Source organism: Lissotriton helveticus, chromosome 12, assembly GCF_964261635.1.
Source record: "Lissotriton helveticus chromosome 12, aLisHel1.1, whole genome shotgun sequence".
Taxonomy (NCBI): Eukaryota; Metazoa; Chordata; class Amphibia; order Caudata; family Salamandridae; genus Lissotriton; species Lissotriton helveticus.
In genome coordinates, this window is record NC_136073.1 from 277,337,120 (window position 1) to 277,364,828 (window position 27,709).

Consider the following 27,709-nt stretch of genomic DNA (forward strand, 5'->3'; position numbering starts at 1 on the left):
ACACCCCCCCCCCCCCCAATCATGTGAGTCAGCCCGGGCAGAGACAGCTTCGGGGGCTGGCGTCAATCTAATTGCAGCCGCACCCGAGTACTTAACAGGTCTTTAAAAGACCATCTACTTGTAAACGAGGCTTTTGTTGTGTTTTCACCCCATTTTACAGCCACTCTGTCTATGGTTCAAAGAATTAGCCCCCCCCCCGAAATATTTTTCAGCCCCCCCTCCCCCCGAAATTTGGCTCTAGTTGCCAGCCTGGTGTGAGGAAATTAGTAAATAGATACAACCCTGGCGCTGATTTTCATATAAGGACGAGAGGTGACTTTTGGTTAGAGCTAAAGTGTCTGTGTTCTTGGTTGGCTGCTGTTTTGCCAATCGCTCTATTCTATCTAAGGCTAGGAGCCTATGGCGGGTCGGTGTTATTGACTGCAGAGCCCGGCCTCTCTCCCCTCTGCTGTCTCTCCGGGGAATTGCACACGCTCACGCCTGGCGCTGCACAGCAGCCGTGACGTGCCCCCGTGCTCCGACAGCGTCAGAACGGGTTAAAACTGCTCTCTGAGCATCGTTAACACTGTACATTGGGAGGAGTAGGGCGGCCGGGGGTGTGGGACACAGCCCTCAATTTCCACCAATAGCAGAAGGAATGCCGGCCCAACTCCCATTCCCGGGACTATTTGATAGAGGCGGGAGCGGGCTTGAGGTTCATTCTAGGAATCCGAAGTGGGACTGCTTCAGAAACCGGGTCACCTGCCAGAGCCAAGTACCGAGACAGACACGAGAGGTAACGCCGAGATGGGGCTGTGCCCGCCTTTTACATACGAAAAAGAAGCCCCCTCTCGCCCTGTGCCCCATGTCTCCTGCGACTTCGGAGTGTCTTCTTTATTACACTTTAATTGTGTTATTATTGTCGGTTCTAACTGCAGGTCAGCAGAGGCTCTGCGCCTCAGGCGAGCGCCTGGAAGCTCCATTCTCTGCAAGTCTCCGCTAGTGCTGATCCTGTTCCGACTTCTCTGGGTGCACACATTCATTTGTTGAATGAATTAATGTGTGATAGAACTTAAGCACTTTCGGAGGTCTCAGCCTTAAATCGTCTGCGATGTTTCTAGCGTGGCTTCTTCCAGCGGATTAATCAACTTTTCTTTTCCTGCTCCATTCAGTGTCTCTGTCGCTTCTCTCAGCCTACATCGCAACCCCACTGCCCCTTCTCTCTATATAGTTTCCCTCGAGCTCCATCTCGTCTCCATTCATCCTACATCTCCACCCATCCATCGTGCCCTCGTAGTCGCCAATCTCATTGTCGTTCCATCTCTGTTCCCATCACCCCATGCTCCCCCACCATTTGTTATTTGTTGCCCACCTCTCTCTGCCTATTTGTTTCTCTGTCACTCTCTCTATATCTGTCTCCACCCGTTCGTCCCTTTCCAAGCCTCCTTTTTCCACTTTCCCATCTCTATCCTCCACTGATACCTTTCCCCCCTAAACCATCGCCAAATTTACCCACTCTTTAAACACCCTCTCCCTCCCACCTCTCCTGTCTCTTCTTCAACCTCTCGAATTCCCTCTCCCCATCACCCCACCTTTCTTTATCGCTGTCTCCTTGATTCTTCTACTTTTTACTCGCCAAATCGACAATTCTGCCGTTTCCACCTCTTGCTACCCATTTGCTGTGATTTTCCGTTTCCACATCTCTTGTCCCGGCCTCATTCGTTTCGCTCTGAATTCCTCTCCCACTGTTTTTGCCTTTTCTCCCGTTTCGCGCCCCAACCCATCTTTCTCCAAGCTCCCCTAACACCTTTTATCTCTAGTCGCCTCTTTTTCATTCCCTCCAATGCCCTTCCTCTTTCGCTCCTTTCCCTCGACCACCTCCTTTCTTGCCCTGTCTTCCCTCAATTCAGTCTTCTCCCCTCTCTACCTCGCCCCTTCCACTTTCCCGTCGTCTACAATCTTGCCTTTATGTTCGCCTGTAAGTGTATCTCCTCTTTGCAACCCCTCTCGTTAAGTCTTTCCCTTAGCCTCTTTTTTGGCTTCATTTCGTTCTCATCCGTTACCTTCCAAATTCCCCACTTTTCTTTCTCACTTCTCTTCCTGCTCTCACACATAGTCCTTCTCAGGCGGGCAACTAGAGCCACATTTCGGGGGGGGGGGGGGGGGGGGGGGGGGGCTAATTCTTCGAACCATAGACAGTGGCTGTAAAATGGGATGAAAACACAACAAAAGCCTCATTTACAAGTGTATGGTCTTTTAAAGACCTGCTGTTAAGTACTCGGGTGCGGCTGTAATTAGATTGTCGCCAGCCCCCGAAGCTCTCTCTGCCCGGGCTGAGTCACACGACGGGGGGGGGGGGGGGCTGAAGCCCCGTGAGCCCAATGGGTGTTGCGCGCCTGCTTCTCTTGATACTTTACATCTTTCTTTCTTATTCTCTTATAGTGTTGTAAGATCTACGAGGATCCGGTCCAGCAGTCATTATTGAGCCGGTGCAATTTGCAGGCACCAGGACAGTTATCAGCACTGCTATCTGTGTACTGTGCGTTCAGAGCTGCAACCCTTCAGGGCTGAGTAAATAGTTAGTACTTTTTGCAAATATATTTAGGTGCTGCAGGTTTTTTAAGTGTATACGACGGTGACAGTCAGGACTCTGCCCCTTGTGACCCCACCCTTTTATGCTTACCCCTATTTGCGGAATACCGGTGTACATTTTTTCCCCCACTTCCAGCACTGGTCTCTTATTCTGAACACACGTGTTCTCTTACTCGCAGACATACACGTGACCTCTCTGACTCGCATGTCCATCTTTCTCCTCTGTTGTCCTGCCTCACACTTTTAATCTGCCAGTTAAATCCCTCTAAAAAAATATACTCTTCTATCCCCCCCGCCCCCCTTTCTCATCATTTCCCTTTCGTCTTCCTTCACCTAAACTCGACTATTTTTATTAGATACGTGCAAAATGATTATATACTGTTTTGGCAGCACTCCAAAGTTTCTATAACTATGGCCCAAGCGGTCTACTTATTAATTCTGGTCTCATTCTGACACCCCCCCCTCTCATATGCTGCTTCCATTCCCTTTCTTATTGCTTTTCTCTCCCCTCTCTCAACATCACTATTTTCCATCCATGTCTTATTCCCTCACTTTCTTACTTTACCATTTGCCTTATTTTGTCTATACATCCTTTTCCCTGCCCTTCTCGTCCTCCTACTTTCACCTCTCCATCAATAGCCTTTTAACATACATCTCACCTTCTCTCTCCTACTTTGTATCTTCCTTTATCCCGCTTCTGTTGCAGCCTCCTTTTCGATGTGTCCCTTCTCCCATTTCCTGTTTTACCTCCTTATGTGCTCAGCTTCTCCTACACCCTCATACACATAACTACTCTAATGCAGGCGCGCAACACCCATTGGACTCATAGGGCTTCAGCAGCAGACCCCCCCCCCTCCCCCCCCGCCACCCTGTGTGGCAGCCCGGATGAGACAGCTTCCCGGGAACCACCACAGCCGCACCAGAGCACTTCCCAGGTCTTTAAAAGACCCATTTTGCATGTCCCCCCCCCCCCAATTGTTTCAGCCCTCCTGAAATTTGGCTCTAGTTGCGCCCCTGCTCTTATGTATAGTTACACTTGCACGCTCCGACTAAAGCAGCTTTTTATTAAACGAATGCGGCGCAGGGGATTTTCTTGTCCGTTTTACAGCCCATCGATTACGCCTCTATTTGGCACCTTCCCCACCACCTTTCATTTCCTGCAGATCCGCGTGCGACTCCCAGTTCACACTGCTTCCTCGCGGTGCACAGACTTCTTTTACCCGTCGTAATATATTATATAGGTCGAACATCTGTACTGCTATTTTTTCACCGCTATCTTCTCCCTCTTTGAACACCCTTGCCGCAGGTATAATTTACCGTTTTCCGGGTTGGCCTTTCACCCCGCCCTTTGACCTTGTTACCCAGGGTTCTAAGCTACCTTTTCCACCAGCAGGAGCCATGCAGTCGGAAAAGTACGTCATCAAAGTGAACGGCAACGTGCTGCGGCCCAGCGTCCTTGACGTGCACGTCAACATCCAGGACTCGAGCCCCCTGCTGGAGAAGCTGAAGCCCAGGAAGGCCAGATGGGCGGTGCGAGCTTCCGAGGTGTCCAAGAAGACCTTCAACCCCATCCGAGCTCTTGTGGACAGCATGAAGCTGGAGCCCAACCCCAACAAGCCCATGATGCTCTTTCCATAGGTCAGTGCCGCCACAGGCAGGCTTATGCCTGTTATTTTCAGCTCACTCCACTGCCAATATTAGTACAGCCCCAACGGAGCTGGACTTCCATTTGGCTAAATTGGGACATAGCAGCACAAACTGTTTGGTTTAGGCATGTGGCAATTTAATGTAGGCTATAATACCGTGAGCTGGGCCTGCTTGCAAGAAACACCTTGCAATACACATCAGTCTCTCACACTGGGCTAGTGAATGAGCATTAAGCTTATTCTCTGCACAAGGGGGTACATCTTTGCCATAATATTATATCAGTTAGTCAATCTGCTTTATTTCGACAATAAATGTCATAAAGCACCGTTATTTGAAATATGAAAATAAAGCCAGTAACATGTATTATATATAACAACACAAGTGCCCTACAGACTCATGTGATAGTGGTGTGAATCATGAAGCTCGCTTGTGGCAGAACAGGGGTGGCGAAAGCATGTTTTGCATGCCAGTGCGACCAGGAGAGTCCGCCTGCTTATATCTGCGTGTGGGTGTAAGGCCTACAACATGTAGGAAATAAGGAGCCCATCATAGTTACTGGAGAGAGTAGATTGATGCTGCACAGGAGACGTGTCTAACATGATGAATGTCAGCAGGAGAGGCAGGTAGGTGTCCCTGGGGAGTATGTCAACGAATGAATGAGCATTAAGACGTGTAGTGGTCAGAGGCTCAAAACCCTGAAGACTATTATGAAAGTGATAGTGAGTGGTTATGACTGGAGCCCCAAGGAAAGTAGGCTGCACAAACTGGCAGGACCAAAGAGCCCATGGTATAGGGGGTGGGTGGACTGTATAATACTTACTGGAAGATGTAGCAAAGGTATAGCAAGAGAGATAGTAAACTGCAGGTACTGGGGAATTCTGGGATTATTTAAATGGGAGAGATCACATTTCCCATACTGGAGATCACAATAGTGTGCTAAAAGGGAGCGATTTGAATAGACATACTGATAGCCTTGCCTAGTTTATTGAAAAAGAGTGATCAAACTAACCCACCAGAAGACCCTTGGAGTTTATTGAATGGGGGAAATCACATTACAGTCACTGAGAAACCCAGGTGGTTTATTGAATGGGAGAGACCACACTTCAGGCTTTGGGACCCTGGGAGTTAATTGATTGAGAGCGATCACATTACAGGCACTGGGAGACCCTGAGAATGTTTTGAATGAGTGTAATCACTCTACTGGTACTTGGTGATCCCAAGAACCTACTGGCTGGGGAGCCTAGGGGGCAGGTACTTGTAGACGCTGAGAGAATGCTGGAAGGTAAATACTCAGTGACATCCTGAAACAGATTCTTTTCCCTTACAGGTGACCCTACTGTTTTTGGAAACCTTCCAACAGACGACGAGGTCACTCTAGCCATGAAGAATGCCATAGATTCCGGAAAATACAATGGCTACGCCCCAGCTGTAGGTAAGTGTTCTCCATCAGGATGGATTTCCAGATGGCCATTATAGGGTGGCACGTGTGGTTTACTGGCCCGTGCATGTTCATGGTATTCACTACCCTTCATTTATGCCTCTTTTTTCTTTCTAGGGTACCAATCCAGCCGTGATGTCATTGCAAAGTTTTACAGCTGCCCAGATGCCCCTCTCGAAGCCAAGGTAACAACTTCACAGACTCTGGCTACTATCTCTGTCCTACCGAACTAAATGCTTCAGAGAGCAAAATAGTTATCTGTGGACCTTTGGGGATTTTGTGGAGGGGCCAGGAGCTTTTAGACCCTCTAATACAAAAACCTATTAGTCCAAGCTCCTTGTGGAATGTCCTTCGTGACCAGTTAAGACTGGTCCCTCTAGGGAAACTTTAAAAACTCTCCTTTACTGGCCGCGGAAGCTGACATGGTGTTGTCCCTCCACAATTTGGTTATAGGTAGTGCATTTAGAATTATGAAATGTTTCGGGCACAGCATTTTCAGCATAATTATGAATTTACTGCACTTGCCAAATCCACCATTTCACTTTGGTCTCAATTGGAACAAGCATTACCTAAAAATATCGACACAAATGGAGCAGCGCAGTGGCAGGGCTAATGGAAAGATTAACTTGTCACCTTTTACTTGCCCATTGCTGTATTCAGAATTTAAACTAGTACCAAGAGGGTGAAACCTTTGCAGCATTATGTCTGTTTGTTAAAATAACATAATTGAGAATTATACTACCACAAAATATGCCACAGTTCAATGCATAATGTGCATTTCCTTGCCGTAAAATGTAGTCATCCCAGTTACATAATTTGGCCCTCCATTGCACATAATTCTAGTGACCACGGTTGTAGTGATGTCAATAAAGGGAATATAATGGTCCCCATTTTGCATATAGATGATGAAGGCGGGACGAAGTCGAGTTATTTTAATCTGAAAATTCTAGATCCTTCGGACGTCTCGGGTTATACTATAGACCTCTTGCTTGACATTTTTTTCAATATAAATTGGAAGCATAGATATTTGAGAACAAACTACTCCAGCTTTGCGCGCCGGATCAAATGTGTAAAACAAAGGTATACAACATTCTCCAATTATGTGTAGAGTATTCAAAATAAAACACGAATCGCCAAATAAAAACATTCTACATTGAGTTTTCAAATATCTTTTTATCTGGCTGAATTTCGGACATATGGAGTAGTAAAATATGTGTGATGTACACTGCTGTGTGTAACGATGCACTGCAAGTCGGATAAAGATGTAGGAGAATAGTGTTGAGTATTTATCATCCAGGAAATGAGACAAAACCTGTAAGGATCTTCATAGGAAGCTGCATCCCAAGCAGAACATCCTCGAGGGCTGTCCCTTGAGGGCAGCAGACTGTGAACTCCTAGTTCATGCCGCTACTTGAAGCTGCATCCCGAGCAGAACATCCTCGAGGGCGGTCCCTTCAAGGCAGCACACTGTGAACTCATTTGATTGTTCAAGTTGAACTTTCAGCCTAATAGCACAGTGTGATGTGAACAGTCCTGCAACATCATTGCCATTGGCCATTGCCTCGCGAGTGGTTAGCACTGCTGTGAAATTAGGCAGTATGCGGTCAGATTACTATGCTTTTAAAGGACAATCTTGCTCATCTGACACCATTTTAGTGCAATATGTTTGACTAGACAGGTGAAGGGAAGCTCAGTCCTGTAACTTATCTGGCTTTGAACTCTGTTGGGACTAGATGTTGTTCATCCTTGGAGAAGCCTAGGGCTGAATGGCCATTGTTGATCTTGAGCTCTAGAGGGCATCAAATAATGACATTCCAGTGCACGTTGCGACCGCCTTCTTTGGCCCTCGTTAATTCGCCAATGGGCAGCCTGCGATTGGTCTCTTCATTGATAGGGTTCCTCTGAGACAAGAGGCCATGCCTCTATAAGGATGCCAAGTACTGTTTTTTCAGTGGGGACTACACTCCAGGGGTTATGTCAGAGTTCTGTTTCTATACATTTCCAGTCCATTGTCTCCGTCTCTGGTTAGTCCTTAGTAGGCAGTCGAGTGTTGGTCTTTTCGTGGATAGAACCCACTCCCCAAGTCCAGAGGTTACTCCTACACTGAGCTTCCGAATAGTGATTGACCAACATCCATTTTTCTAGAGATCAAAGAAGGATTAATGAGCCATGCATTTCCAGCAGACAGTCATGTTCAGCCACTAAACACCAGTCTGTTCTTGAATCTCTCTAGAATCCAGAGGTCCTTTCTCTATTGGACAGCCAGTTAATGACAGACCAAAATAGACCGGGTTTTTACAAGTTATGGAAGAAAAACCCATCGCAATGCACTTTCAGTCCTCATCTTTCTTGCCCAGTTTCAAGATCTTGACTTTAATATGGAACATCACCCACTGAGTATCCGGACACTTTTGTCTTTAAAACCATAGTTAAACCATGGCCATTCCATGACTGACTCCATATATATCATGAATGTCTGTGGTTTGTAGAGGCAATTCCTCCTATATGTGCTCAATGGATTGAACAACCTAGAAAACTGAGCTCTATAGAGTATGGAAAAGTTCAATTTCATTAAATACGAGGGCCTGATTTAGATTCCGGCAGACGGGTTACTCTGTCACAACGGTGACAGATATCCCGTCAACTAAAATTTAAATCCCATAGGATATTATGGGATTTATATTTATATCTGTCACTGCTGTGACGGAGTAACCTGTCTGCCGAAATCTAAATCTGGCCCTGAGTCTCTAGTCTGTTAAGCAGTCATGTGTAGCTCCACTATGCTTTGTCTCTCCACAAATTCAGCCTCTAGAAACTAGAGAGATTCCAACACAGATAAAAATTTATTGGTTGGCCATTCCAGCTCTGGAGGGTAGCTTTAGTCTGATTTCCATTCAGGCTCAGTTCTTCCTTTTTTTATTTTTCTTCTTTGACCCCATCACCAATTCCCAGACAGTGTCCCTCTTTGGATGGACACTAAAAGACTGTGGATGCTATTCCTCTACAGAAAGGCAACATGCTGATCTCCAGAACTTAAGAGAATATTTCCATTTCCCTGCACATTCAGTCCTTGGTTGCTATCGTTTAGTCATCAGTGACAAGTTATCCGAGGTGGAATAAATAACCTTTACAGGCTGGAGCCAATAACTCCAGAGAGGTCAACCACTGAGCTCTAAAACAGTTTAATTCCCATGCACTCACCCCTTAATGTCTGTGCAGAGAAGACATCTTGGTGGTGACAGTGGCATCCCTGTTACAAATGCCCTCCTGCCCTATATAATGAGGGGGAAATGCAGACCATCTTCCTCCTTATGTGGCTTGCATAACCTCACAATAGGAACAGATACGAGGGTCTCTGTAGATTCCCAGAGCAGTGTAAAAAACATTTATACTAAAACAATGTATAGAGGTAAGGTATTTCATTAAAAAATGACTTTTTAAAGTGTGCTTGGAAATGTGGCCTCAGTACTAGCCTGATGCAGTTACATAAACCGAAAAGATTGCAGTGGAGATCGCGCCTTTCATTACATTGTTAACGGAAAGCAACAGACTTCCTTCTCTTTTCACTAGAATCCATCTTCCTGATTGAAAATGTAACACACAAGGTTGGGGAGTTTTTGCTCTCTACAGACAGAGGTACCACATTCCCAAGCATGTCCCCAATCTTCTCAAGTAGTTAAAACAGTCAATTTCTTTAAACTCACTTTCTTCACTAAGAGAACCAGCATTGGAAGTATGAGTAGCTCTCGCAGGTACAAATAGGCATCTACCTGGAGTCTTCAGGGAGAGCGGAGTATTTAGCAACAATTTAGTTGCCAATTTTCTCTCTCTCCATGTGTATAATTTACGTAATGTACATACTACTCTTTGATATCCTCTTTAATAAATATCACTTGTATTCTGTTTGGTCACTGCTCCTCTCGATAACTAATAACTGTGTTGATGATCATGTCTGGTATGTGTATTTGTAACCTGGGATGTCCTTTTTGATGACCAGTCTATTTTAGACTGTTCTATGTGATCACCAGTTCTCTCCGGAATGTTTTCTCAGCACTCTTTACTGTTTTGACAATAGTGGTGTTTGTAAACGATGCTGCGGAAGGTCCTGTTAGATGATTTTGCTATTCTAAGAAGTGTTTTTATGGTCGTAGAACTTTCCTGGAATGTGCTTTTTCTAATTCTTCTTTGAAAATGATCTGTTTGTTGCTGCTTCACTGAATAATGCCTTTCTCTGCAGGATGTCATCCTTACAAGTGGTTGCAGTCAAGCTATTGAACTATGTCTGTCTGTTCTGGCCAACCCTGGGCAGAACATTCTGATACCACGACCTGGTTTCTCCCTCTACAAGACGCTTGCTCTCTCGATGGGGATTGAGGTCAAACTGTATAACCTGCTGGTGAGTTAACAGAAGAGGCCACTATGAATTCCAAGCGACCCCTGCTTAGACCTTGATTTGACCATGGCCTTAGTCTGGCTTTGGGAAGGTGTTACCACGGGTCATAGTGTGAATGATGTCACCATACATCTCAAAATCAAAGCTGATATCATCAAACAAAGCAATATTCTAGAATGCCTCTTGTAAGTGATTGTTATCGATGCAGGATTGGGTAAAGAAAACTGCTTTTTTTTAATCTCCACCCAGGGTGGCCCCTTAGAGGCAGCTCTACCCTAAAACGAGCCCTCTCTAGAAATAATTGTACCAGATACTGCAGAGTCCAGATGCTGCTCATAATGCCTTTCTTCTGTGTTAGTTACTTCCCCATCCCTGTTGTCTGGGAGAACAGCCCATGGTCTTTCAAATAAAATCTGTGGTGTAACATTTGGACGACATGTTAACCATTCCCAGATTTGCCTGTTATTTATGGATAGTTTAATCTACTGCCACAAGCAAAAATCATCTACAGTGTGTTTCAATTTTTTATGTAAGACCAGAGATTCATTTGAAGGGCGTGCCGTGCTTCAGCCAATAGTTAGGCCATTGATAGAGGCTCCAGCGGGAATCCCAAAACAATACGCTGCAGACGGCTCAGACTCTTCTTGATTTTCTGACTCGCCGGACTGTTGGGAAATCTCTCCATTTGCCCACAAGCGAGTCCAGTTCTGGAGGTTGATTTTAACAAAGTGATTAAAAAGATAGTCTTGCTAAAGCGTGGGTAAGGAACATTTATTCAGGATAGCCAGTTCTAGGGAAAGAGTCAACCAAAGTTAAGAAGGCCCAAGGTAGAATTGTAGGGTGAGTGTGAATTAACAGAGGCCACCACCTGCATATTCGTGAGGACTTCAGGTGTAATGGCAGCACAACTTCACGTTTCATATTTTTTAGGAATAAGTCAACTATCCAACCTCAGACTCGCCCACATGTTAGCCGCTTGACTGATGGTGGATCACAAACCACAGCAGCGCAGTACAAAATGCTGTCTTCGGTGGAGCACCACCTGACCTGTAGATTATTCCACAATCAAGAGTTAATTGAACACTTTCTCTGTCTCTTCTTCCACAGCCAGAGAAATCCTGGGAAATTGATCTGAAACATCTAGAGTCTTTAATTGATGATAAAACTGCCTGCATCATTGTTAACAACCCTTCGAATCCCTGCGGGTCTGTCTTCAGCAAAGCGCACTTAAAGAAAATCATTGCAGGTGAGTTCAGGAAGATGACAAGGATCTAAAAGGCCCTGCTGAACCCTGTTTCATCTTAGCCTACCATACCTCTTGGTGGAAAGTTCAGCCCATTCTCCCTCAGCATGTCTCCAGACAATGTAATGTAGACCAGACATTTCCTACTGTAAGGCCACCAACTGTTTGCATTCTGGCACCAAGTAATGGTTGAAGGTGGTGCATAGACATTTATACGATCACCATACTCACAACCTGAATTAACTACTTATACTGTACTCCCTCTTTCCACACCAAAAGAGCTTTCAAGCGACCCCTGGTGCTTCAGTTCTATAATAAGAAGAAAAAAATGAATACAAATCAATGGGCGAATGGAAGCCATTTTGTTTTATCCAAGACCAGCATTCCGTGAATCATTTTAAAGCAACGGGTGGTAGCCTCACTTCTGAGAGTTGTTCTTTTGTTTCCACAGTGGCTGCAAGGCAGTGCGTCCCCATCCTGGCCGATGAGATCTACGGAGACATGGTGAGCACCAGGAGCCATGTTAGTCCGAAGGTTTTGAGGAGGCTTGGTAAAAAAAACATCAAGGGGGGGGGGGGGCGGTGTCCGCAAAGCCTTCTCAGGGGGCCGCAAGTACTTAAATAAGCACATAATATTAATAAAGCGTACATAAATAATGGAGCTAAATGCACAATTGACATTTTAAAAAGTTCTGCAAATGTGAAGTATTTCAAATTGGAGGCTAAAAATTAAATTAGTATCCTCTGATTGGTTTGTGGGAGTAGTACCAGTGCATTAACCAAAATATAGTATGGATGACGAGTTGATCAATTGAATTTAGAAAAGCTCCAACCTTCATATTCAAGTAAAAAATGTATTTATTTATATGTTTGCGAATTTAAAAGTGTCCATGTGGATGTTTTTTTTCTTCTGTATTTGATGTGTATTGTGTTGCGGTTCAAATCATCTACAATGCTTAGGCTTGGGCCCTCAGCGAGCAGTCATGACTCGGTGGAGGGGTCCCCGGAATCCAGTAATGATTCGAAGGGGGGGTCTGCTTAGGTTCCAGTAGTGATAGGGGTCCCCAGAAGTCAAAAGGTTGCGAACCACTGATGTAGAACACAGATAACCACCACAGCCAAGGCCAACTGTTTAGGGTCTCTATATGGGATACATGAACATCCGTGTATAGAAGGGAATGACTGATACACGGCCCTTCCTGGCCAATGTTTGACCCCGCCTATGACGAGCATCTGTGCACCACCTGCGTCCTTGGAGAGCGGATAAGCACTATTTTCCAAAAAGGCCCAGTTAAAGTCCAGATTACATGCATTGTAAAGCAATGTTCGACGGGTTTATGGAGACAGGGTGGAATGTACTGAATGCAGGCCCTACAGAGGCAAAGGCGATGGGCAGGTCAGGATGCCAAGCCCCGGGGGGTGTACGTACATGTGGAGTGTCCTTGCCTTCATTTATGCAGGCTGGGTCTCCGCATGTGAAGGCAGACCCCGCCCCCTGCCATCACGCGACGATGACTGTGCATTTTCTGCCCACTCCAGAGGTTCTGGTTTCCAGACTCCTAATCATTGCCAGCTGCGGGGCTGTGTGCGCGCCATGTGCTGGAGCCGGGCCTCTCACGCACGTCCTAGGGGGGCGCTAATCCCAGCCGAGAGGCCCTGCAGCAGGAACAGAAGAGGCCTCGAGCGGAGTGCTGGGGCAGGGCAGTCCTCGGCCGGAGAGATGGGATTCAACTCTTCCTGTGCCGTGCGCCCTTAAGATCATGCCAGCTCCCAATTACGCAATAGCCCTTTCCCCTGTATCAGCTCTACTCTTGAAGATGCTGCAGTGTGTAGCAAGCGCGCAACGCTCATTGGACTCAAAGGGCTTCAGAGGGGTGGGTGGGGGTGCTGAGACAGCATTCCGTACACACACACAGCCGCCGCACACGAGTACTTCTCACAGGTCTTTGAAATACCTTTTGCATGTTAATGAGGCTTTGATGTTTTTCACACTTTCTTAGAACCACTGACTGCCGCTCCACTCTGCCTTTAGCTCGCGGTGGGGGAGGCTGAGACAGCTTCCCGGGCACACACTCAGCCCCACCCGAGTACTTCACAAGTATTTGAAAGGCCTTTTGCTTGTTAATGAGGCGTTGATGTTGTTCACACCTTCTTAGAAACACTGTTGCTCCGCTCTGCCTTTTGCTCGAAGAATCAACCCCCCTGTAAAATAACTACTGGAGTCTTGATTGTAGTTCACACGTAGGTTTATTGTGGTACAGTAAATACACCCACACCCAGAGCCGTTCAGTCGTGAAGAAGCCAACGTCCAGAATGACGTTAAAAGGAATCTTCACGACTGAAGGGCAGCACTCCAGAACTTAAGACATAGAACGAGTCTCGTGGATGCAACCACGAGACTCTTGGTAAACAGAAAAGAAATATGTAAATATCATTATATAACACCCCCCCCCAGCCCTCCCGAAATTATTTCTTAGCAACACCCGAAAGTTGGCTCGAGTTGCGCCTCAGGTGTGTAGGGTACCCGGATGGCTCGTAGTCCCATTCTAGGACTTTGCTTTTACGTATCAGTGCATTCTGGGAGTTGTAGTTTTGATTCATTTTAATTGGGCCGGTTGGACACTTGATAATGATATGTAAAAGCGAAGTCCAGGAGTGGAGAAGCGGCCACCATTCCAGTGTGCCCTCTGAATGGGTCCTGTCTAGATGTTTTGTCCCCTGTGTAAACCCAGCTTCCGTTGAGGTCTGCTGCACTGCGTTGCGATGATGCTGTATCAACCCAGCTCTTGTTTGGGTGTCACGGTGTAGACCACGTATCAGTACAGTTTCATCGATACTGTACCCTGTGTCCCTTTATCAGCTCAGCTCGTAGTGATGCCGCACTGTGTGCCACTTTGATTCGGCAACGTGTGTCTCGTGTATCAGACCAGCTCTTGTTGATTCTGTACTGTACTGTGCGCCCTGTGTATCAGTCCGGCTCTTGCTGCCCCCTGTATATCTCATGTATCTGTTGAGGCCTTTAGATGCTACGCTGGGTCCCCTAGGTGGCCATCTCTCGTTGGGTTGCAGTGCGCCCTGGTATCTGCTCCGCACTTACTAATGTTGCATGTACCGTGTATCATGTCCGTTCTTGTGACTGCCGTACCGTGGGCCATCTGTACCAGTCCAGCTTTTGCTGCACCCTGTATACCCCCTGCATCAGTCGAGGCCTTTAGATGCCCCTCTGTGGCCATCTCTAGTTGAGCCTGCAGTGCGCCTCCTGTATATCCCCAGCTCGTGTTGCATGTCCCTTGCATCACGTCTGTTTCTGCTGTTGTTGCACCGCAAGTCATTTGTATTAGTCCAGCTCTAGCTGCACCCTGTATACCCCTTGTCTCAATATAGGTCTTTAGTTTTTACACTGCTGCCCCTCTGTGGCCATCTCTAGTTGAGCCTGCAGTGCGCCCCCTGTCTGTATAGCCCCAGCTCTTGCTGACGCTGCAGGTCCTCTGTATCGCGTCGGTTCTTGTGGCTGCTGTGCTGCGAGTCATCTGTATGAGCCCAGCTCTCCTGATGCCGCTTATTCTTTCAGAACTGTCCCCTCTGATTAGATCTTTTGTTTTTTCCCCCTACTTCTTACACAGACGACACCCAAATTGTGGTGGCAGCCTCAAACAATATAGAATTTAACTGCCTCTCAGTTTCACAACTGCATGACAGCAGTTAGTGGCTGGATGGAAAAGCATTGTCTCGAGCTAAATGCAGAGAAAACCGAGGTGATACTCTTTGGTAATAACCCTTCTTTTTGGAGCTCGCATGCTGGCCAACAGAGATGGGATTTCTCCCCACTCCTGTACAAAAAGCTAGAATTTTGGGCATAATAATAGAGGACAAACTAAGCTTTAATAAACACATGAGCTCGGTTGTCAGGGCCAGGTTGAACACCCTTAGTTAGGATTATCAGAAAAATTCTTTCTTTTATTCCTTTAACCACTAGAAAAACAGTTGTCTCTTTATTAATTTTATCGAAATTTGACTACTGTAATGGTCTTTTTGCCAAACTTCAGAAACAACATATGAAGAAACTTCAGAGTGTTCAGAATCCGGCAGCCAGGCTTGTGTTCAATCTGCCTAAATTCCTCCCAGTTTCATCGGCCATCAAGTAACTGCATTGGCTGAGAGTACCTAACCGTATCAAATTTAAGGCATTATGCCTTATTTACAAAGCCTTGCACGATGTAGGTCCTTGTGATCTAAAAAAAACCTTTCATGGTATGTTCCAAATAGAGCACTTCGATCCAAAAATACCTTGACAGTGCCCTGTCCTAGGTTTAGGAGATTAAAATGGGGAGGTAGTTGTTTTTACCACTGAAACCCCTGTCCTGTGGAATGGTTTGCCTATAAACAAAAAGGCAGCTCCAACATTGTTGGGTTTTAGGAAGCTAATAAAAACCTGGCTTTTTAACCTTTAGGTGCACCAATACCCTCACCTGATCGTCATTCAAATAGTGCCAAGACACCCATGGGTATTTAAGCGCTTTAGAAACCCTATAACATAACACATGAGCCCAGCTCATTCTGATGCCGCATGTACCGTGTATCACAACCGTTCTTGTGGCTGCGAGTAATCTGTAAGAGCCCAGCTCTCGCTGATGGCACATGTACCGTGTATCACGTTAGTTCTTATGGATGCTGTGCCGTGAGTCCCCCTGTATGAGCCCAACTCTCTGTGACGGTGAGGTGGGGGTGTCCCATGTATAATTTTTTATCCTGCTAATGCTGCGCAGCCTGTCCCCTGTATGAGTTCACCATTTGCCTGTCACTGAGCTGAACTCGCCGGGTGTCCAGTGGAGGCTGCCTGGGAGCGAGGGCACCGTGCACTGCGTGACCCCCCCTTACCTGAACATGTAAAGCGCCCATGCTGAAACCACAAGAATCACTAACTGTGCGTCCTCTCTGCTTCTTATTGTAGGTGTTTGGGGAGCGTAAGTACCATGCCATGGCACCTCTCAGTACCACTGTGCCCATCATGTCCTGCGGAGGCCTAGCCAAGCGCTGGCTGGTACCCGGCTGGAGGATGGGCTGGATCCTCATCCACGACCGCAAGGAGATCTTCGGGAAGGAGGTGAGGCATGGGTGCCGGTGAGGGGGTTGTTATCACTATTAATGACTGGTCACTAGAGGTGGCGTGGCTGTTAGCATTGTTAATAGTACTTTTAGAATTGTTAGAACCCTCCATGGTTGCAGGCATGAACTACTGTTGCCTAATGTCCGTCCGCTCAGGTCCACGATGGCTGGGTATGCAATTAACAGTGGTCATGCCTCAAAGGGAGTGGATGTTAACAAACCCAATCGCAATAACAGTAATAATAAGAATAACAATAACCGTATTATTTGCAGCATTGGTTACAGCACAGTTTTCTATTACTAGTTTTACTGGATTAGAATTCTTAGTAATTCAACTATCTGTATTAAAAGTAGTATTGAAAGTATTGGCAATTGTATCAATGTAATTGTCCCAATAGTTTGTCTTTTTATAAGTTATATTATTAGTCAAATTAATTGGTACATTGTTTTTAGTGTTGGCATTATCGCTATTATTATTGATCTTATTAGTGGCAATTTTACTATTCGATGAAGTGTAATTTTTACTGAAATATTTATGAATCGTGGCAGTACTTGGAATCCCTTAGAGGAGGGGATAGTTTCTTGAAAGACAAAAAGGGGAAAAGGGAATCCTTACACTTTAATATGTTCATGCGAACTCACAGTAAAACGAGTAAATATATCATTTGTAGACTTGCTCCTACAATCTACTTAGGTTTATTGTTGTTGTGTTTTGATTATCTGAACTCCCCAGGATGAATAAAACCTAGGTTGCTGCCTTCCGATCAGTCACCTTACTCTATTACTCTGCAGTGTCCACCAGTAGACCCAACGGTAGAGCTACGGCAAATTAACATTTGATGTTTTTTCTTCCGATGTCTACTTATAAATGTGGTCTTTATCCCACTTTACCAGCATTTCTTTACCACTAAACCTGGATGTGCTTTTATGGTACAAGAAATGATTGTGAGTTGTCACACACTTCCACCTTTGTGAACGGTCCCCGCACTACCAATGGCCAGTCCTCTGTCCCACCCAACGTACAACCTTTCTTGCAACTCTTAATAACAGTAACAAATGTCCTGCTTTCCAGTTTTTATGCTGTCAGGGTAAAGCAAATGTATGCCTGAGAAATTCTGTGAAACAGGTTTTAGGATTTCTGACATTAAATTCCCCTTGTTTCAGTCTTCGTAAATGAGACTCGTGCAAATTTGGAAATCTATAAAAGCTGTAGATTTAATGGATAACCCATACTGGTGCAAATATAGTCGTGGAGTTTTCACATAGCTGAAATGTGCATTTCCAAGTTTCATTTTTTTTCCTCCACCCTCTGGAGTAATTCCTTCCCATACACCATGATGAAATATGGTGGTATTCCCTTCCCAACCTTCAAAAGGCTCTAACCGCAAATTGCTTTTTTTACACCTAGGAAACACTTACATGTGCAACAGCATTTGTGAATCAAACATGTATGCCAAATAACACTTCGAGGTAAACAACCATGTCTTTTATGGACCAAGGTCATCTTCAGAACGCTTAACATCAGGTTTAAAAAAAAACTTCTCATTGAACCAAGTCAGATTTAAGTCAAATTCATTGAACCATCATACCATCAAGCCACTCTAAAGAAAGCATATCCTTAACATTGCTTCATAGATGAAGGTTACAAGCAATGACCGCTTTGCCCGATTACATCATGACTGAAGACTAACCTATCGTAGAAATATGCAAGACCCACACTAGACAAACTTAGTTCAAGATGTGCTTAAATAAGGGTTGACTTTTTCAGTTCAATGGCTTCTGCTATCGTTCACAGCTATTCTAGTAAGTTGTGGTGATTCTAACTAAAATTACTTGTTAATTTTACTACTGTTATTATTAATATCGATTTTCATATTTTCTAGATCCGGGAAGGACTTGTGTGTCTCAGTCAGCGAATCCTTGGCCCGTGCACAATAGTCCAGGGGGCTCTGGAACAGATCATCCACCGGACACCTCAAGAGTTTTACGAAAACACCATCAGTTTTTTAAAGGTGCTTATCCGCTCCAATGTTGAAAGAAGGTGTGGCTGGGATGGAGCGTGTGTGATGAAGGAGTTGCTTGCTGGATCTTTTCCTTCCTACCTGTTGCCGGAAGACCCTGGGGCAATGGCGGGGATCAGGGATCTATATATATATATATATATATATATATATATATATATATATATATATATTCTTCTGATTGGATCTATAGGAGCGAACAGTGTGGTGACTAAGCCTTTACCGGAGCTTCTGCAGCACTCCTATCTTCTCCTAGCAGGCTTCAAAGTACATGATAGTGCAGATGCAATGCTTGTGGCGGAGATTCTGCAACAGCCTTCTTCTACGAGCAGACTCCAGAACAAAGGATTGTTTGGTTCCAAAGTATTTAAAGGAGCTACTGCACCAGCTATATTTTCCTAAAATGCTCCAGAGGAGAAAGTAGTGTAGGGGCAAAGCCTGTAGAACGGTTTCTGCAGCAATCATGAGTTATCCTAACTAGATTCCGATCAAGGTGTTGTGTGGGAGCAAAGCTCAGATGCAATAATGTCTTCTCCCAGCCATCTCCAGAATAGGCAATAGTGTAGTGGCAATGTCTGCTGAGGATTTCCTGCAGTAGTCCATGTCTTTTCTTGTCAGGTTCCAGATTAGGGACTGGTGTAATGCTCTGTCTGTAGATTAGTGGAGCTCCTGAATGTGCCATATCTTCTCATTGGACATTTCTTAATTTATGAAAGAGTGTCAGTGCCTGAAGCTCTGCTCAGAAGCGGGCAGCTCGTGCAAGTAAAACGTTGGCGTGCTTAATACCAAGGCCGCTAGTCTTTTAATTAACTACCAGACACCTGCCCATTTTCTCTCTTGCCATTCTGTTTTCTCCTTTTGTGAAGCTTTTGCTGTTTTTCAATTCCTTCCTCATTCCCTCTCTTGCACTCAGTAAATATCTGATGCGAGGAAATAAGTCCTGGTCTCCAAAAGTAAGTGTTGGTGGTCCCCCATTGGCAACTACCCGCTTAAATTCAGCACAGTTTTAGGGAATTCCAGAGGAGAAGATAATATCTTCGATTTATGGGCTGTTGCATATAAGATAGTATGGCAGCAATGTCTGCTGAGGAGCTTCTGCAGCAGTCATATCTTTATTAGGTTTCAGAGCCCAGGACAGTTTTACGTCTGTTGTTGAGCCTCAAAAGCAGTCATTGCTTCTATCAAGCTCGAGAGTACGGACTAGTTTGGTAATTGTGTCTGCAGGGGTGGTCCCGGAGCAGTCATGTCTTCTATCAGGCTCCAGAGTAGGACATTGTGTGGTGGCATTGTGTGCGGATGAGCTCCTCCAGCAGTTGCATCTTGTAACAGGCTTCATATTAGGATGTAGTGTGGTGACCGTGTCTGAGAAGGAGCTCCTGCAGCAGTCCTGTTTTCTATCAGTAGGTTTCAGTGCATTGGATAGTGTGGTGGCAATCTCTGCAGAGGAGCTACTGCAACAGTCGTAGTAGTAGTAATCTTTATTGTAATAATAATCTTTACAATATAGGTTAAAAACATTAATGCATGAAATCCATAAAACCCCTCAGAGAAAGTTAAAAAGCAAGAAACTGTCTCCGTGTGTTAAATACTGGTTGGAGAGCAAAGATCAAGGTGTACTAGCAGCATCTAAGTTTAGCAGAAATAAATAAATATAAAACAATGACACTGATCAAGAAAAAGCGTCTTAAATCTGTGGATTTTTGGCCGCTTTAGAGCAGTTTATTATAAGCTGTGGAGGTATCCCAGATGAAGCAATCAGGCCTGATCATTAGGGGATAGCACCTTCTAATCTCTGTTTCATATCGTCTGAATTTTGCCAAATCCACCGTCTGTGATGCTGAACACAAAATGTACTGCTTTGTTAAAAATTCAGGCACCATGAGTGATAAAAAGTGGTTTTAAGTCTACGACACGATGTAAGAAGTGTAGGGCAACAACAAAGCAGGTGGTTGGAAAATTTGTTTTTATAGTGTCAAAGTTGCAAGTTTTTCTATTTCCCTGAGAGATCAACCATCTTGGGTTAATTTCTTGACTTGTAGGCCCATTAACCTGGCAAAAATGGTTTATTTTAAGCAGCCTTTGCGGCATGTACTTGACAGATAGGGCTGTGATCTGAGGAAATCCTATTGTGCGCTGGAATACGACCCCTCCACGGCTAGCAGAACTCTCGAGTTTTTTAGCTTCTTAATGTTGCTTTCCTTCTAGATTGTTTTTTCGAGGCTTGCTTGAGCATGGCACACAAGAGCTGCGGGTTATTTAACTAACACCTTTTGGTCAATTAGAAGGGTGTCAATTGCGAGTTATAAGTGTTGGGGCCAAGGGTTCCCACTTTGGCTGAAAATGGGCCGGAGGGTACCTTTCATTGTGTTAGCCAACACCTTGGTTATCCTGTGGTAGTAACTTACAAAGGTTGCCATGCTCGCCCACATTTGAGCCACCAGTTGGAATTCCAGCCTTATCGGGCAGCAGTTCCATAGATACGGAAGATGGGTGAAGACACTTTTGTAAGCTTTTATATGATATTTGTCCAGGGAACGTACTAGCCGACCCGGGTAAGCCTTGTGACCGTAAGTAATCATTGGCAGGAAAGTGGCAGCCAGGACCTGTCTTATTGGACCAGTAGACGGGATTTCCAGAGATTTACTCAATATACTCGCATTTATGATGACTGCTTCAGCTTTTGTGACGGGTTGTCTCAGTTGCTCTTTATGTCCACCTTTAGTGGTGCACCATACACCCAGGTAGTTGTGGGAGTTAGCATTTTGTATTTGTAGCACAGCCAGGCTCCTCCTGTGAGGTGATGTTTTTGAGTGGGTAGCCAAAGATGAGTATTTTGGTCTTAGAACCATTTGCTGCAGCAGTCTTCTAGTCTCCTAACGGGCTGTACAATTGGAAAGGGTGTGAGGGCAAGACCAGCAGAAGAGTTCCTGCATAGAGATCTATTTGAGCAGGTTATAGAGCAGGAAATAGTGAGCTGACACCATCTGTAGAAGATCAGTTATTTCTTATCCAAGTAGGCTCCAGTTCAGGGAAGAGTGTAGTGGTAATGTCTGCAGAAGAACTTCTGTTTATTTTAGCAGGTTCAAGACCAAGGACTAGGGTTGTAGCAATGTCTGTACCATGTTGTATCTTCTCCAGGCAGGCTCTAGTTGAGGGAATAGTGTGGCAGCAACATCTGTAGAAGAGTTCTTGCAGGAGAGTTATATTTTAGCAGTCTCCAGAGCAGAGGATAGTTTGGTTGCAATGTCTGCATAATGTCTTACCTTCTCTAGGCAGGCTCTGGTTAAGAGCATAGTATGGTGGCAACGTCTACAGAAGCGCCCCTGCAGTAAAGATATATTTTAGCAGGTTCCAGAGCAGGGAATAATGTGGTGGCAATATCTGCATCAAGTCATATATTCTCCAAGCATGCTTCCGTTTCAGGGAACAATGTGGTGGCAATTTCTACATCATGTCATATCTTCTCTAAGCAGGCTTAATTTCAGGGCACCCAAGGAAAGTAAAGGGTCACAAGAGGGTGCGTGAGTCCCAGGGCCAGCCAGTCCTGTACTGCTGACTCATGTGTGCAGCCTGTTGACTTTCACGTTTATTATTGACCGATTGAGAACATTTGCTCAGATGTTAGCTCTGGTTTGCTCACCTGGTCCTTTGGCATGGTCCCTCATTTTTGCTATCTTCTGTACCTTTTGCAGTCCAATGCTGACCTTTGTTACACTGCTCTGTCCACTGTCCCTGGACTCCGACCTGTCCGGCCTGATGGCGCCATGTACTTGATGGTAAGCGATTGCGTGTTGTTTTTGGCAGCCCTCGAAGTGCTGATGAGTGGTTCTGGAGGGTGAACTGGGGAGGGGGGAAGTAGGGGAACTGCAGCTGTGGGAGACAGGGAGGGGAGTTAACTGGATTTAAGGGGACAGTGGCATGTCACTTCTCACTGAAGCAACAGCCGTACTTTAATTCTCAGGTTACCAAACTTTCCCACAGCACGCCTGCTATCCCGGGGAAGCCACTGGGTGGAGGGGGTATTCAGAACCCATCACAGAAGCTTCTGTGTGTCTCTAGCCCAGTCTCCTCAGATAGCCCTGTTTGGAAACAGCATCAGGAGCACCACCAACTCCAGTAATCCTGTCCATACACTTCACTTTCCTGAAGGCAGCATCAGAAGCTCCTCTCATTAGCTCTAGATGAGCCTCTGGAAGTAGTATCTACACCGTCTCTCCGCAGCATTAGACGTCCCGTGTAAACCCATCTCTCCAGACATTGCTGCTGTCCTCTGACCGTATCTGCAGCTCGGCTCCATATCACCAGAGGTCCTCCTAACTTGCTCTCGCTGGACATCGCTGCAATGACGCTCATACCCGCTGCACCACAAACTCCTCGGACCTCTTCTCCTGGCCATTTCTGTGCTCAAGGTTGTGTCTACAGCTTCACAGCAACACAGAGTATCCTCTTAACCCACCTCCTTGACTTTCCTGTTTTGGAGGCAGAACCACAGCTTGCCTCCATAGCACCACAGGCCCCTCGCTCCTGCTTGAACCTAGGTGGTCTTGTGGTCGCAACACCACCTTCTCCAGAGTAACAACTGTATGTCTTACCTCACCCCTCTTGTAGGGCACCGCTGCTCCAGAGAGTGTGCCCAGCCAGACCCCACATCACTTTTAGCCCTTGACTTACTGCGATGGATGCAGTGTGCAGCCCTCCTCCATAGCAACAGCCTTCTCTTTACCCCTCTCCTCCAGCGTTACTGCTTTGGAGGTATTTCATACAGAATAACAGTTGGAAGCAGGCAGTGGATTTTGCAATTCTTCCGTGCTATCCACTTGTTAAGAGACATTACTACTAACTTAAAGTTTGAGTATCACTATCACACTTTCATCATCCTCACTCCCGAAAATTATCCCAGTGCAGCTCATCGAGAGCTTTACCCCACACCAATTTCCATTCCATTATTCACTCTTCCTAGACACACTTGTCAGTCACCTCACCATCTTCACCTGGCGGTCACTGCCCTGCATGCAGCTCATAAAGACCTGCCACACAGCTCTTCCCCATCCTGCCCATCTCATCTACCAGCATACACAGCTCTCTTGGAAGAAGGTTGGAAGCTTTAAATGAAAGTCCCAAGACTTCTTGCCATATACATTCTAGCGTTTGGGGTGTTGGGTAAACAGCATTTACTGCAAAAACATAATGACTGACCAAAGGGCAAGTCCAATTTGAATTTTGGTGCTTGGCACAAGAACAGAAGGGGTTGGAGTAAGGGATGGTGGATGCTCTGCCAAGCATCCTAAGATCCGTCCCCTGGTACCACTGCCTTTGTACCCTCACCCGTCTCTTACCTCCGTCTGCAGGTCGGGATCGACATGGAGTGTTTCCCAGAGTTCCAGGGTGACGTGCATTTTACGGAGCGCATGATCTCAGAGCAGTCAGTCTTCTGTCTTCCAGCAACTGTAAGTTGTTTTTAAACTTGACATTGTATTTCAAAGAGTAACATTTTTCAGGACCTGTTGGTTTTCTGAGAGGCAGACAGTCTAGAACACATTTTGCTACAAAGCAGTTTACTGCTTACTTGACTCACTCCCACAAGGCTAACCTCCCAATTTCTTTCCATCTCTCTCTCCGCCAATCCACACTTACAATTCTTAAACACTTTGTTATCACCACCATTCTGCATACACTTTTGTGGCATCGTCCCCACTACGAGCGTCTTTCTTCTGACTGGCAGCCTGAGATGAAGGTTCGTATTGGAAAGGAGATTTACAACTACTGCTAACATTAACCTGCTTTCTGCCCTTTTCTCATTTTAGTGTTTCGAGTATCCCAACTACTTCCGAATCGTGGTAACCGTCCCAGAGGACTTGATGCTAGAGGCCTGCAACCGAATTCGTGAATTCTGCGAGCAGCATTACCAGGGCCAAGAAGGATCCCAAGACCTGGAGTGTGACAAATGATGCATCTCTGCAAGAAGTACCACCAGGGACTTTACCAGACACTCAGCTCATGAATCACTGCAACTCCGCCAAGGAGGGAAAGTCTTCAGCCGGTGACCGTCCTGATGCAACATTTTAAGAGTCTGCTTCTAGGCACATTTTGATGCTTAGACTTTGTGAATGTGGCAGGAGCAGACAATGCCACATACTCCTCTCTGGTTCATATCTAGCACGGCGTTCAGCAACCTGACCCATACCACTGTAACTAATTCACTAGTACAACTCCACAGGTGACAGATTGCTCTCTCAGTTTAGGAAAATTAGGATGACTTAGAGTTGACCCCACGGATACCACACATCCGCACATACTCCATGCAGGTCTAGCTGTAAGGTGCTTGAATGAAGCAACCAGAAAGAATCTCCCAGAGAGAAGTGAGTGACACTTAATAAATCCTAAACATGAATGCTCAGTTTGATTTATATCACTTAATAGCTTGCTGCTGAATCTCACAATTTTGGCATTCAAGGGAAATGAGACACCGACAGATATGGTGATTTACTAAGCATATGCCATTTAGAGAAGTGATCATTAGAACTCCAAGCCTTTGGTTCCAGAGTCTTCAACTTTGCCACCAGATCACAAATAGATCCCTCTCTTGTGCTTCATTGTTTAACAACATACATTGCCTGTAATGTACTATCAGGACGATAAAGGGGCAAACTGAGTCCATACAGAGAATTCTTGCTTCCCTCAGCAGTACAGGCTGGAATCATTCCTCCCACCACCAAATGGAAACGATAAGCAAGGCTTCAGTGTTTGGAAGGATGGTGGTTCGCCCGATTTTTCTGCTTGTATCGCAGTGTTTGGCATCATGTCAGAAGAGACGGTGAATGGCCATTAGCCAGTTGCCCACCTGAGCGCTGACAGTTGGTAACTGCTACTCACTCTCAACTGCCTACCTCTAGAGTCCATCTAATTTGACAGTGATAGGCGTGTGAAAAACATGGTAGTTGGTCTACAATCCCAAACGTGAACTGGCATACCAAAGTGAGTGCTGTCGGAGTGAAACTGTCTGCCTTCTTGATGATGTCATCAGACCATAGGGTGCAATCTACCTGTTGAAACAACGGCCAGTTATGTTAGGAGGCACCTGCAATGTCGTTGAGACCAGTAATGTCAGCCTTTAGACTAGATTTCCAGAGATGGATCTTTCTAAATTACATCTTATCCATTTATTGCATCAATAATGAAGAAAGATATCCTTCTAAATTTTCTGGAAATATTGGTTTAAATAGCCCGGATGATTTTACCAGATTGGTGATCTCATCCTCTTGCTAATGTCACCAGATATTAGTTCTACCATCACAATTTTGTCTTCTGATAAAAGCTATTCCATCATTTCACATGGCATCATTTACTAGATGGTGTCACCAATGATCAATGATGCTATCTTAGTGACTTAGGCCCTCATTTTTATCTTGACTGTATAAATACACATTTGCAACGGTGATGGAGTATCTATACCGTCAAAATAATTTTTCACCTGCCAATTTAGATGCAAGCGTACATTCGGTTTAATCACAGCAGAGATTGGTCTGTCTCCACCGTGATTAAAATCCCTCCAGCAGCACTGAAGAGTAAGGACCTTTGGAGGCAGACCTCTAATTCTGCCAACCTAATTTAGATGGGTGGAATTAGAGGTCAGGTTTCACTGCCCGTCACCACCAGGAAAATACTGACGGTACAGGGCAGTGAAAACTGCTAAATGCTCCACTTGCCATGACTGCTCCTATGGCGTGGGGAGAACGTACTTTTTTATTTTCAAAAAGAACATCCCGCTTCAGGGTGTTTTTTATTTTTTTTTATTTTATTTTTTTAAAGAAAAACGAAAACAGTTTGGTGCAGAGCTCCATCATGTTGATGGAGCCCTGCACCAAACTGTATTCCGCATTGACAAAAGTTGTGAGGGCAGTTCCTGCCAATGTTTTAGAAATGACTGCCAACTTGGTGGCCATTTCTAAATTTAGCAGGTGGAGTACCCTCAGCGCAGCGGACTTCAAATCCCCTGCCAGGCCAACCGAGATTACTCTGACCCCAAACAACTAAATTAGGTCCTTAATCGGAGATCAGTGATATTTCCAAAGATTACTGGGGTTATACTCTTAATGATGTCATTCATTATCAATGACATCAGAGACTAGCAAAGGTATTTTTGTAATGATGTTATCAGAGATTAGAGGTCTCATTTTACTAAGCGATGTCATCTGTGGCATGTTGTGTTGTCCTGCTCAGTGATGTCTTTAGAAACTAGTCATTTTAGTGACCCAGGGCCCAATTCACAAAGGTGAACATACACTTTTGTATAGGTTGGCAATTGTTTGCTTTTCCCAAAGGTATTTTACTAATAGTATATTTACAACAGCAGAGTATCTGCACATAAAAAGATAGGACTGTCCTATCTTTTCATGTGTTGACATTCCACAGTTGTAAAGATACTACTAGTAAAATACCTTTGGGAATAGCAAACAATCGTAAACTTGTACAAAAGTGTAGTTTACCTTTGTGAATCAGGCCCTCCGTGTTACCTGTCTAGTGAGGTAAATGTATTTAGTATTTATCCCTCAGGTTTTGTATGTTTTATATTAGCGACCTTAAGCGGTTTTTTAAGTTATATTTTTATAGCGTAGTTTATTCATTATTTACTTTATCCTCAGTTCAGTAGGTGGGAATCCTGAGAGTATGAACACGCCTATGGGAAACATAGGCAGTGTATGTGCGTGAAGAATGACCGATTCCAAATATGTACTCCGAAGACAACCCCCCCCCTACTAGTGACGCTACAATGTGCCAGGATGCCGACTTGGCAGCTGTAACTGGCTGAATTTGTGAATGCAATATGGAGTAACACAATCATAGAGGAAATACAACATTGTTTCAATACAAATGAGCGCTCAACAGTAAATACTTCAAACAAATGGGCGGCTTTCAAAGGTTTATATACGGTGCATATGTATTGGGAGCACCACAGTTGTACAGCAGTACTACATGACCAATTAGGCAGACTTAAAATCAACTACAAACAAAGGAAACAAGTCTGATTTGAAAAGTACTGCGAGAACTACTTTCAGAACCAGAAAACCTGCATCCTGCACTGGGGCCCGGTGTACTGTAGATCCACTTTATACATGTCCAGTCTATTGGTACTTGTGCTGTACTTGCATGCAACTCATTAGTCTCTTTATTTTGTGTATCCGTGTCTGCATATACTTATCCAGATGGCATGCAACCTATTTGTGCCAGTTCTCTGTAATGTAAATGGCATAATTTATTGACTTTTTTTATTAAAATTATTAAGATATTAAA

General features: G+C 45.0%; 1 protein-coding gene and 1 long non-coding RNA gene across 3 annotated transcripts in view; one reads left to right on the forward strand and one right to left on the reverse strand.

The window, feature by feature from the left end:
- LOC144798689 (uncharacterized) overlaps positions 1–3,767 on the reverse strand; it is a 367,086-nt gene extending 363,319 nt beyond the window's left edge. For both annotated transcript variants that reach the window (XR_013603615.1, XR_013603614.1), the window contains exon 1: positions 3,719–3,767. This is a non-coding gene — a long non-coding RNA (uncharacterized LOC144798689). The remainder of the gene's footprint in view (positions 1–3,718) is intronic.
- On the forward strand, positions 643–27,709 carry TAT (tyrosine aminotransferase). The gene is made up of 12 exons (XM_078669687.1): positions 643–775; positions 3,965–4,196; positions 5,529–5,650; positions 5,774–5,841; positions 9,894–10,052; positions 11,157–11,295; positions 11,744–11,796; positions 16,243–16,395; positions 18,281–18,409; positions 22,111–22,194; positions 23,767–23,865; positions 24,223–27,709. Exons 2-12 carry the CDS (start codon positions 3,970–3,972, stop codon positions 24,364–24,366), a joined length of 1,377 nt encoding a protein of 458 aa, XP_078525813.1. The 5' UTR covers positions 643–775; positions 3,965–3,969; the 3' UTR covers positions 24,367–27,709.

Excerpts from the sequence above, each read along its gene's own strand:
- TAT (XM_078669687.1), top strand. The coding sequence starts at position 3,970 with ATGCAGTCGGAAAAGTACGTCATCAAAGTGAACGGCAACGTGCTGCGG. Across the intron at positions 11,797-16,242 it reads ATGAGATCTACGGAGACATG|GTGTTTGGGGAGCGTAAGTA; the intron begins GTGAGCACCAGG and ends TTCTTATTGTAG. Across the intron at positions 23,866-24,222 it reads TCTTCTGTCTTCCAGCAACT|TGTTTCGAGTATCCCAACTA; the intron begins GTAAGTTGTTTT and ends TTCTCATTTTAG.